The sequence below is a fragment of the Strix uralensis genome, chromosome 1, assembly GCF_047716275.1.
Source record: "Strix uralensis isolate ZFMK-TIS-50842 chromosome 1, bStrUra1, whole genome shotgun sequence".
Lineage (NCBI taxonomy): Eukaryota > Metazoa > Chordata > Aves > Strigiformes > Strigidae > Strix > Strix uralensis.
This window is the reverse complement of record NC_133972.1, coordinates 68,254,831-68,267,672: the sequence shown is the minus strand read 5'-3', so window position 1 is coordinate 68,267,672 and position 12,842 is coordinate 68,254,831. Positions and strand designations below refer to the sequence as shown.

The window sequence follows — 12,842 nt, the reverse complement described above, 5'->3', positions numbered from 1 at the left end:
GAACTCTTTTGCCTAGCCAGTTAATCCCTTAGATAGCAACTGAATACAAATTTCCGATTACTTAGAACCTTACTTTCCAGCAACTTGGAGCCTGCTAAAAAACACACCTCTGATTTGCCATCTAAGGAAAACTTGAAAAAAATTGTTATCCGTTTTTAGATACATCAGCTGGCCTCTCTTCAAGCACTTACTATCCAGAAATGTTTAGAACAAGCTAGACAAATTTATTTATAAAACTGTTTTTCTTATATGGCTTTCCAACAGGCTGAGATCTTCATGTTCAGTTGGACAGAATCCAACTTCTTACTGGCTGCTACTACAAGTTTCTAAATGATCAAACTGGTGAGGAAAAAAAAAGAAAACATGCAATTTACAGGACACTGAATGGGAATATATATGAGACAGTTAAGAATATTTGGTTTTCATTCAGTCTCAGGCAGAATCCATACTTTTTGAGACACCACAAGATGAGTGAGAAATCCATTAATAGAATTAAACAAATATAAAGCAAGTTCTTATTGCAGGTCCTAATTATCTATGATTTTAGCCACATTACAATAGAATTCTGGAGGCATACATAATATACCCTACAAACCAACTTCAGAGCAGAAGCATTTCCAACAAAACTATAGCTGTATCTCTTTATGCTAAACTGAAGACAGTCCAAATTTCACCACTGCAGACATAATCAGTTATGACAACATTCAAAAAAGTTTATGGGATAAGCCACTGCTGTCACTTATGCCAGGCCAAGGTATCTATACTATGCATGCTTTACACAGATACACACATATGTTTTCTACTAGTCATCAGCAACTGTTCTGGTATAGTTTTAAAACAAAATCTGACTGCTCCTATGCTGATGTAAACGAAGACTCTTCATTACATTTTTCAAATTTCAACGAGTAATGATATTACATATTTTAACAGTAAAGTTGAATTTCAGATCTTCTACAAGAAAAGTGGAATAAAAGAGGAAAAAAGATTATTTTTTTTTTTAAATTATACATTTCAATGTGGTTTATTTTCAAACTAAGCAATTTTGTATTCTGTATACTCACCTTGAATTTTCTCCGGAGATCCTGAAAACACTAACTCTACTTTGCCGTAATCAGGGAAACGGTCATCTGAAAACCAAGGATAGTATTTCAGCAAACAATCTCTCAGGAAAGCAGTTCCAAGGCACTCAGAAATCAGGATTCTCTACAGTTAACACACCCTCATCACTCTTCTCTTCTCACTTGCAGTTTAGTGATTTGCTTCTAAAAAAGCCACATTCTTTGCCCCACACATTCTCCAGAAAACACCACATAAGTGTCAGTTGAGAGTTTTATTTACTTCCAAGAACAGTCAAAAGCAGAAGAGATATACAGTTCTTTGCAAACCTCTCTCTAGACAGATACGGCTGGCTTTGGCTTTTAAAGGAAAACACACCCAGGAGCAAACTAAAACTGTTCTCTGTGTTCTAAACTGCAATACTTGACCACAAAACTTTTGTGTAGCCGTATGTTGCAGGAAAATACATTTGATTTTAGTTTGCTAGTAACTTAGGGTGAGAAAGTTACAATTCTGCCTATAAAAATAAAACTCAAATAATAATTTGGAAAATATAAACACAACACATTTTCAAATGTGTCTGAAAACTTTGCCTCCATTTTCGGATATTCTGAAGCATATAAGAAGATCTCCATACTCAAGCAGACTAGGTCACAAACACAGTATCAAACTTTGTGACTGTTTTCATCAGCCAAAAGAGGGATTGGCTTAGCTCATCTTATTTCCTGTAATGGTGACTAACAGAGTCACCATTTTATACAAATGTCTGTTTTTTTTATAAATGTCTGAGGAGGTAAGGACTACGTAGGAACATCTGAATTATTTTGACAAGTTAACTCACTTGAAGAGCATTTCTTCTCATTAGGGGTTTTCCTGTGTTACATGCTATGTGTAAAACCAACACAAAGCAGTCTCCCTTTCCCTAAAATTAGGGATGGAGAAAAAACAAGAATCCTTTTAAAAACAGATCCTAAAGATGATCATCACATGCACAGGCACACACATGCACCCCCGCACACATACACATCCAACCAACCACAGAAGACAAGTACCTTTGTTGGCATTGTCCAAATCCTCTTTGCCAAACACGAGGCCATGTCCTTGAATAGCCCCAGTGTGAAACTGAAGGCGAAAAACCACATCACGAGTAGCTGACCGGTATTTTTTGTGATAACACTTCAGCTAGAAAGAGAGAGAAACATGTCAGGAAGTAATTTCTTACAAAGCCGAACAAACGTGTGTGTATGCATTAGTTGCTAAGTAAAGCAGCCGCAGAGCAAATTCCTGCAGACACCTCTGATGTTGTAACAAGCAGTGTACGCGTTATTCAATCCTTTAAAATTATACAGGCCCAAGGCAAGACAGTTCTGAATGTGTAAAAATAATAATTACTATTTTCATCACTATCCATCACCAATCAGTAGATTATGATTCAGAATCACAACATTCGTCAGTACAATGTTGGAATGCTGACTTGTATCCATACTTCTTCACAATACCAAATAAATGTAAAACTGAATTACAGCACACCCATTTCAAAATAACTGAAGAATATGCAGAGTTTTTAGAAGCAAGCCTGCAAGCTGATTACATCTATTTTAGTACTTTTTAAAAACCTACTCTAGTGATGACAGCAACCTGTTTTATGTTACTGTGGGAAGTTGGTAGTAGGTTTTGACACCTTGGCTAGAACAACACAGAACTCTGTAAAAATAACGTTTCAGCAGCTAAAGGTGAACACAATACACCTACTCTCTAACACCACCTTCCCTTAGACTAGACCTATGGATATTTTACCTACTAATTCTCTGAGTCAACTGTAATACAAAGCCACTCAGCATTCTTAAAAGAATATATAAAATTCTGGTAACCTTAGTCATAGGACTGAAAATTTTATGATACTATCCTGGTGATATCAGGATTTCATGATAAAGAAGATGGCACTGAGATGCATTAAAGAGACAATAAAAGTCACCCTTTTTTAAGGCAGACTGAGAAGAGTGTTCTAGACAGAAAATACTGAATAATTCTGGACAACTTCTAGGACAACTTCTGAAATATTTCAGCTCATATACCAGAGGTGGGTTTTTTCAGGTATTCTCTACACAACCCACATATTCCTCCAACTGGTCAAGAGTTTTGGCTTTGCACATGTCCTGGATTTACTCAGAAGTTTTTTGCAAAATCGTGTTATAAAAAACGCTGAACCTGGATCAGTTCAGAGAAATACATAGTTCCTACTTTTTTCTACTTTCTGATTCAAAGTAACAGCCTTGAATAATTTCAACTTAGCATATCTTAAACAATTTACTTACATAGAATTGTAATTGTTTATGAAAATCTGGCTTCTCTTACAATCAGTAACGCCTATACCCGGGATACCTAAAACATCTTTTAGTGCTCAGTATACATAATAAGTTCTCAATGAAGTCTAAGCTTAACTTCAGTTAAGTTCTGACTTCACTACCTTCTAATGCCATATTCAAGAATTAATGCAAGCCACTGTAATATGCTGTGAAATACCTACATGCATTTACAGATGTTAGTGCAGCTTTTCAACAGCTGTGGCTGGGCTGTATCACCACATACTATTCACACAGTGCTAACAAATTCTCTAAACTTAAGACAAGCAAGTCTAGACCAGAAATACTTTCTGACCATATTCCCCCCACCATTCATGCCACACATTGCTCTGTCCTTTCAGTTTAACAAATTGAAAAGCACAGCAACTATCTTTCTTTGCTTCCTCTGTGCATAACTGTGTTCGACAAGAGAGAGAGCAGAGACTTAAAATAATAGTGCTTCAATTCAACCAGTTATTTACACACAGGGAATTACACACACTATATTAGTGCATATAAAATGTTTTCTAAATACTGCATGTGCTTGTATAATCAGAAGGCTTTTATTTGATATCACACCTTTTTGAGTCCCAAAACAGTTCAGAATTACTTAGGTATTTTATTTATAGCATATAGTTCTACAACTGTGCGTGTTACCTGACAGATTACAGGACAAGGGTATTTTAATGCCTAGTTACAAATGCTCCCCAAAGAAATTTTTATAAAGAAAACAGTGACACAGGCCTTACTGTACTTGGTGATGCTATGAAATGGGAATGTTGAGAGCAATTGTTTCGGCTCCTAAAAGCCTTCTAGTTTGAGTTTTAAAGGAATTTTGATTCCTATAAAACTCAAGAATGATGACTAAATTAACTTAATAACCTGCTTTGTAGTCTGTGTGCAACCATTTGCTCTATTATTTTTTTTTTACAAGAATGCAAACCAGGTCAGAGACTGTAAACTAAATAACACAGTACTAGATTTTATTCCATACAATGAACTTACCATAATATCTCCCTTCAAAAGCTGGGCAGGGTCTATAGCAATGCAGATTCGGCTTTGATTTTCTGGCCCTACGCTACTTAACAGGAGAGAAAAGGTAAATAAAATTTATGGTTTAAAGAAACAAAAACAAACCAAAAAGACTATGCAATTCTGCAATTATGAGAATTAAAAATTGGATTAAAACATAAAGGAAAATGCTTACAACTTACTATATTCCAGATGTATAAACTGGTTGCATAGCCTGGTATAACTTCAGAAAAGGCCGGCAAGCTGAAAAGAAGTCAAACAGAAAAGACTGTTTTGTAATAATTTTCCTTTACCTGAATATTACAACTAGGAAGCTTCACGCACATCCAGACTGAGCAAAATGGCACACAAGTGGCACAATGCTGACTGCCAAAATATCCTTCAAAGCAAAATTGGCTTTGACAGATTCATTTTCATGAAAAAAAGTATTTGATTATATCTTATGAAAAAGTCACTTTTCCCCTGATCTTCAAACTAGTTCTGAACTGGGGAGAAGGGCATTTTAACGGATTCTGGTAAGGAAAGAAATAAGGATCACTTTGCTCCTTATTAAATTGTCTTCCTTCCCACTTTCTCTGCAGGAAAACAAAATTAAGGGAAGAAAGAGAATGGCCAAAACAAAGCAAAAAAACCCAAACCAGAATAAATAATCCAACCAAAACAAAAAACATTTTCAAAATTAAACAAAATATTTGATCTACAGGGTTTTTTTAAAACTCTTAAGTCCCTTAAATTTCTTATTAGAACAAGTAATACCTTGTCTTTCTTGAAATAGTTGTTTTAGAAATAAAACCAGACCAAAAAGACTAACCAACAACAATGGAGCATTTGAAATGTCATCAGCATAAATTTGCAGAGACAGGTGCTTTTAACTCTCAGATGATAAAAATACACAGTTATACTCTTTGTATATGCTCTAGCACAGTATCTTGGTTTAGTATCCTCATTTTAAAGCCACTTATTATATCAGGTTGCCTTAGAATCACACCATATCCAAAAGGCTTTCCTACAGAAAATCCAATCTCAAAACAGAAAAGAGATGATACTTATGATTATGTTTATTTCCTAAACAAGGAGGAAATAACTGTGAAATCTGACCAGGTTCTCAGCTCTTTTGCAGGGACTGGGATCACAACTGTGCAGAAAATAGGTAGACATGAATAGCATCGACTTTTCATTTAATGAGGAACAAGAATTTGATTTCACCTGCTGTAAATATTTACTCTTAGGATATTTCTCTTTTCCTGGTTCTTTTATTGGGAATATTTGGACTGATACCAAGAAGCATCAACTTGCTCTTAGATTCATGCAGGCTTTCTAGAAAGCTCCAAAATGAAACAAGACTTTGAGCCTACACTTGGATAGGAAAAGTTAGGTAATTTACCTCCACCAGCATCGAAGCTCGGGATGCCGTGAAGGATAACATAGTGCAGGAAAAGGGGGGTTGCATTCATTTTCACAGATCCAGATAGAAGGCCACTTAAGAATTGCACGTACCTAAGAATAAAAAATTATCTGTATTAAATAAAACCAGCAATGCTACCAGGGAAATAAATTTTTTGCACATTCATATTTCTAGGCTATAGGGAGTGAATAGCATTGTGACATTACACACGAGTCCAAAAGAATAATCTTCACAAAATAGCATGAAAAGACACTTTAATTTACCACTTTATTAAATTCATGCCTGTTACATTGCTATTGTTGATGTCTTTATTTTAGTTTACATCACTACTCTAAATAAGAAAGGAACCAGCAGAGATAGTAAAGTCAATCATTTTGGTATACATTTCTAGTTGCAACTGAAGGTCTCAATTGGCTTTCACAGCAGCATGACATGGGTCCCACTCCATCTACAGTGAAGTGCCCTTGTCAGAAATCTTAGCATTAAGGCCAATGCAGGCAAATAACATCTTCATGATGAGAAGTGATCTCATTCAGCACCAAACAGAGGAAAATGACCATAGCAATGTCAAAATCATTGTATTTCTGCTATTTAATACCTGGTTTGGTCAAAAGCTCACGAGCAAGTACATGCAAGTATCACTACAACATGTGTTAAACAAAATCCTCCTATCTGCTTAAATAACCAAGGGAAATCAGTCTCCTTTAATTTTTTTTACTGGCTTTTGAGTCCCCATGACATGACCTTCATTTAACTTCACTTTCAGGAATGTACAGAAAAACTAAAATCACCTTTTCCCCCATTTCTGCATAGATCTCATTAACCGATCCCTTACTGCATGTTCCTGGTAACATCGCGGCTAAAGATACCCTGTCCAATGACAGCTTTATTACCTCAGAACAGAGGTTTTATTTTATAGACAGCTAGCAAAGCTTACTTTATTTTGAAATAATAAGAAAAGACGAATTTGCTTTTTGGTTTCCTCCTTCAGTCTTTCTGAAAATATTTGGTACATCAAAAGCACAAATTTACAAATTGTCACACCTACGTGACAAAAAACAGTGTGGTAAAACATTTTGTCAGTGACCTCTCAGACTGAATGTTTTCCCTCTACCACTACCTGTCTTTAATTACCCTAAAAATTTAACTGATTTTTGAATACCTTTCTCAAGGCAGTGCATTTAAAGAGGCTTATAGGCAGTTGGCTTGTTTTTGAGAAGCGTGTTCAAAGATTTATCCTGAAGGTTTATGAGAAATTTTTTAATATGAAGGGTTTGTATCTGAACTTCTTGTTCAGGCAAACCTCCAACTGTTTATCTGAGAATAAGTATCCACTTTAAGCACTGCCAGAATGGATTCAAAACAGAAGACCTGGTCTATAGTTACTTTTCTTGCCACTGTTACAGCATTCAACTAGCAGTGGGGAAAAGCTAAGTGATATTTTCAGGACTGATGCACTTAATGGCCACAATTTATTTTTTTCTGGATAAAACTTAGTGGAGAGAAGTTTCAAAATACAAATAATGGGTGTATTCTTTCAAATTTTATCATTCTGATATTCACCCAAATTATACCTCTTTATACATCAACTGGATTTTAATAAGGACATCACTAATTAATTATCCAAGAATGGTTTCAGAGAAAAAGCACCTTAAAAAGGTGATTCAAGCCACTAACTGATGAAGATGGGATCAAAAAATTACTGTAAAATTACCCACAAGTATTACAGAGTTGGCTTTCCTTTCTCTGCAACAGGATAAGTAGCCACTGCCAGGCCAGCCAGAGGTAGAAAAAGCCAGGTCCAGGAGAAAAACGGTTCTGACAAATGGTTTGGAGAACCTCCTCTGTTCTCACAGGGAGTGATGCTCCAGAGTGCCTGTGTGTGCATGTGTCTGGAAGATGGTAAGGGCAGCTCAAGTTCAGTCCTGCCAAGCCAAGACGCTAATTCCATCAGTCAGGAGGTGAACAGAGTCTCTCTGAGACTTCTGCTCCCATCACCCAGAAGAATTACGCAACTGTGCTTGAAGAGGGTAGGAAAGCTAGATATCACCGTTTACACCTATTTCACCTCTAGCTTTAGGGCTCGCATACGAATCACCTAAGTTAGAAGCTTCCTCTCAACATGGTCATAAAAACTGCCTTCATGCACAATTCACAGAGGCTGCTTGTGAAGGTCCTTGGCTCCTATGGAAATACGCCTGCTGCATAAATCTACCTGATGAGAAGATTAAGAACATCTATTTCCTTTTGCTCCTATGGTTCACACTTCTCTATCTGGTCAGCACCCTCAAATCCTTATTATTAAAATGCAATACACATATATATGCAGGCATAAAAGTGACGAGGAAAAAAAAAAAGAGGCCAGTTAACTTCTAGTTATGAAAAGTTTATTTCAAGTTTAATGGAATGCTGTGTTACTATTTTTCAAGTCAAAGAGCTCTGCAGACCACCAAATGGATTCAAGAAGTAGCAGAAGAGTTTTGCTTCTTTAGAGATTAACAGAACCAAATGCCTTACACTTGTCGTTACTGCTTATTTTTCCAGTTTAATTACTAGCAAAGCCTTATCCTTTAAACAACTTTTAAAAAACCTACTGTACACATGCTGATTAAGACCAAAACCAAACAGTAATTACTAAATCAAATACAGTTGATATTTTATATTTCTAAAAGAAGATTCACCTATATCTCAATTACTTGTCTGAGGGATATCAATCTCTTTTGGTACAGAATCCTTCATTACCTCTTGTCAGTAAGCTAAATGCAAACCCCAGAACTACTCACTTTCCAAACTGCTTACTTTGAGTCCTAACTCAACCTTATTCATGCAGACAGACTGAAAAGTTAAGACGTCCAAATAGACAGAATGAATAATGCGTGCTTTGACAAACATTTACTAGCATGGACATAGGGCAGATGCATAATCTGCAGATCCTTCAAACAAGAGTTACTAAGATCTTTATCGCACACTAATCAACACAGATTCCGTACACATCATTTATGCCACAGAAAAATGAGTTTATTATTATCTTGGAGCAATCAAGAAATAAGATTGTGGCATCTCTTTGTTAGCAAACAGTACAGTAAGAACACATGTAGATATCAGCGTGGTACAAAAGGTCTTATCTCTCTTGGGCTATGTGCAGGAACTGAAGGAGAGATCTCATCAATCAAGGAATATTAATATAAGATAAAGTGTTGAGAGTTCAGGAATCACTGGAGGATCTTGTGGAAATAACCTTCACATAGCAGGGGAGAGAGTAATGGATAGGGACAGAAGATAACAATGACATTTCTTATTGGTATGAATCAGAAACAAATTAAATACCTTCTTTGGGATGGCTGCATTAAAGCTGAAACTTTATCATCAAAGAATTTCTTCATAGCAAATCTGTCTAGAGCCTGATCAGCACTGTCAAAACAGAGAAAGAGATACCATGTTATATCAGCTTGGGGTTATCTTGGAAATTCAGCAGGTTACTGCTTGAAATATGCCAAAATATTGGGAAGGAAAAAGAAGGAAAGGAAGGAAAAAGAAAAGAAAGCATCATCTAACCAGCAACTCTAGCACTTACAGTCAGACAAGAATGTTTTTTCCACTGACACCTCCTCATTTCACAGCTTAAGGAAGTTTCCTTCCTGAGGCAAAGCACCCACTCCCTTATTCAATTAACTGAATTGCATATTTCCAACACGAATACGTTCAAGTCATAATGCAGTAAACTTTAGCAAAGCCAAGCAGCTCAGGCTGAAAAAGAAGGATACTTGCTATAATTTCCTGAGAGTGCTACTGGGGAGTTCTCTCTGCAAAATACAGATTTATTCTCTTTTTTAAAAAGAAGCAGCAACATTATGGGATGAAAACCACTGCCTAGCTCTGACTGTAGTATGGTGCATGAGGTGCAAAAGATGCCAGGCGAGAGGATCATTTAAGCAGTGAAATAATCCATTCAGTCTTTGTTTCCTGTGCCCTGAGCCACCAACAGAGAGAACGTTTAAAATGAAAGTGTCAATCTTTGAAAAAGAAATGTTTTGCATCACACAACCACAAACTCTTCAAACACACAATTAAGGAGCAACATATTCAGAAAAATACATTTTCTTCCGTTTTCTATCCTAAATGGCTCTGATGTGGGTCTTCTGCATCTGTGCAGAGAAAGGCAAGAGGGTATAGAAAAAAGAAACAGAAGTGCCAAAAATCAGTTAGAATGCTGTTAATCACAAATGCCAAGTAACATACTATACTGATTCTGTCATATCCATACCAGATAAAAACAATGTGTCTCTTAACAGATGTAGCTGACAGTGTTAATTAACATCAGGACATAAAAAAAAGCAGAAGTTTCAAAATAATTAGACTCTGGAATCTCAAATTTTAAATTCCACACCTAGTTCAACCTAAATGAGTTCTGAAGAAAAAAAACTGTACAGAGTATACATCTGCATATCAGGCTAAAAATGAAATGTAGACCTTTTCTAAGAATTAATCAGAAGTTACCGATTGTCTTGATGGGGTGCTGGATCAGGCTGTAAAGTTATGCCTTTTCTTCATGGATGTTAAAGATTACATAGTGTGTGCTTATAATATTGACCCAAAAACTCTCCTTCACCCAACCCAACATACATCTTCACCCACACTACCACCCAGAATTTAAGCAACCCACTTGTAACTGGCCAAAGACTGGTAGTACTTCACTTGTTAAAACAGAGTTTACCAACTACTACGAGTTCTGTTTGCCCTCATTAAATTTGACAGCACATTATTCCTTTCTAAATGAGAAAATCAAATATTTATAACATATTACCAAAAGGGGGTCGCATCATATGGCTTTTCACTAAGCCTACATTTTTTGGCATGTGCATGCAGACAATTAGGAACTTTGTTTAATGTGAACATCCTCAGTCTTCCAAGTACCATTTCTGACACAGCAGCTGGCACACTCTCAAGACCAGCACCTGCAGTAATTTCTGCTTCTGTGAGGTTGCTGTGTACCATTTTGAAGAGTCTTGATAATGCTACAGGTATACAAAAGCTATCTGGGAAACTTCCCCAACCTCGTTGTTACACAGAAAAGTTAAGTTTTGGATAGGAGCTGACAGATATACAGACATTTAAAGGCTGGCTTCCAAACCCTCTCCACCCCTACAACCTCACTGCAGGAATCAAGAATTTCTTTGGGGTAGAAGATGACACCTTTCATCGCTGGGTTTACAATCACAGCCAGGTGTTGTTCTGTTATGGCATTACTGAAATGTGTTTATAGCCAGGTACCACCTTTAAGGATGACACAGTATTGCAACACTGAGATCACATCACAGTACTATACTATCCTCACTTGACAGATTTTGTCACTCACAATACTTCTCAACAAAATATTACAAAATTGTGGCAATGACTGCCCCAATTACTAGTTGAAGACATATATATTTATTTTTTCAGCACATATTGATGTATATAATGCACTTAATTTCTTAGTCTACAACTACCCAGCAATCAGGCTTACCAGAGTGAACCTAGATTGCTTTCTCAGATGCTGGTTTTAGTGAAATCCATGAGTAATTTGCCATTAGCCTATAATGATTCAGGACTTCATCCACTACAGTATTGGATCAAATCTATTACTGACAGACTGGTGTGAATTCAGAACCAAATTTTTTTTATCCATGGTCTTTTATAGTGCATCTTTTTTTTAATGCATTTATATATGTTTATATAAGAGACACCAACGGAAAGCAACTTGATTAAAAACCCAAAAACCCCAAAGCCCGCACATTTCATCCTTTTGAGGTCATTTATCAAATTTTACTTTGTTGACATAAATTGTCAATTGTCATTTCATAATTTGAGCACTCTAAAAGAAACAATTAAAACCAATTAATCAGACACCTATTGTTTGTACTGACTAGAAGATAAAGTCTATTTTATTTATTAAACTGCATTCTGCACTTTGATCATTGTCTAGGAATTCCCTATTCAAATATTGATTCCAGATTCTAATAACAGTTTTCCTTAAGTACTTTAGGAATAGTTTCTCATTAATTCAAAAGAGGTAACTTGATGGATGTGGCAAATAAGTGGGCTTAAAAGAATAAAAATGGTATCATCATATGAAAATACATTTCTTCATTCATCTCAAAAGACCCTTTAGAGAATTTTCCTGCAGAATCATTGCATATCTCAGATTAGAAGGGACCTTAGAGTGTCACTTAGTCCAACCTCCTACTGAAAGCAGGAGCACAAGAATACTGTCATGAAAGCTGGCTGTTTTAAGACATGCTTTAAGACTCTTTGAGAAGAAAACCTGACAAAACTTAACTGACAACCACTAAGCTGACAATTAAAAGGCATCTTTTTCTGATGTTTCCTTAATTGTAAAAAACACACAATATGCATTATTCACAACAACTTACCTTGCAGAAACATTGGTGAAATGCATATACGATGATATGACTACGCCTATCCTTCCTTTTCCTCCCTGTATTAGGAAAAAGGGAATAATAATTTATTACATTACTGGGCATTATTTTAAGATCCATACTAAACAAGACTTTAAGACAGGAGATTCAGTGAGTCCTTTTGCTCATGCATCTTCTGTGTTGTTGGAAAGGTTGTAATGATGGGCAGCAGCTTGTCTGTCTATGAAAGCTGGCTGACAAGTGACATCAAAAACACTGAGTAGGATAGCTATGCGTGTATCTGTCAAGTGTTACTAACTGGGGGGAAATTATTTTACAAAAAAAATATAATCTTGACCAGTAGTAGAAACATTGTGTCAAGTATGCTAATTTTACATTACTTTTTCCAGACAACACTAAAGACAAGTCTAGACAATGTTGCAATTTCTGGCATGAAATGCTATAAAATACCTACTTTGGAAAGCATATGAGTTTCTGACAGGTTTGGACATTTTCACCTCTCCAGCACCTGAGATTTATAACAGGTACTACTTATTTCTCTATGGACAATTTAAAAAATGTTCCAAAATCTTACTAAATAATTCATATGAC

At 36.1% G+C, this 12,842-nt stretch overlaps 1 protein-coding gene across 5 annotated transcripts in view; it reads right to left on the bottom strand.

Annotated features, from left to right (window-relative positions):
• TNS3 (tensin 3) overlaps positions 1-12,842 on the bottom strand; it is a 241,463-nt gene that overhangs the window by 99,236 nt on the left and 129,385 nt on the right. For 4 of the 5 annotated variants that reach the window (XM_074869814.1, XM_074869796.1, XM_074869823.1 and 1 more), the window contains 7 exons: positions 12,246-12,310; positions 9,163-9,246; positions 5,815-5,927; positions 4,613-4,673; positions 4,404-4,479; positions 2,109-2,238; positions 1,062-1,127 (listed from right to left, as the gene is read on the bottom strand). In XM_074869814.1, coding sequence (XP_074725915.1) covers positions 1,062-1,127; positions 2,109-2,238; positions 4,404-4,479; positions 4,613-4,673; positions 5,815-5,927; positions 9,163-9,246; positions 12,246-12,310 — 595 coding nt within the window. The remainder of the gene's footprint in view (positions 1-1,061; positions 1,128-2,108; positions 2,239-4,403; positions 4,480-4,612; positions 4,674-5,814; positions 5,928-9,162; positions 9,247-12,245; positions 12,311-12,842) is intronic. The other variant, XM_074869804.1, reaches the window with a different exon arrangement.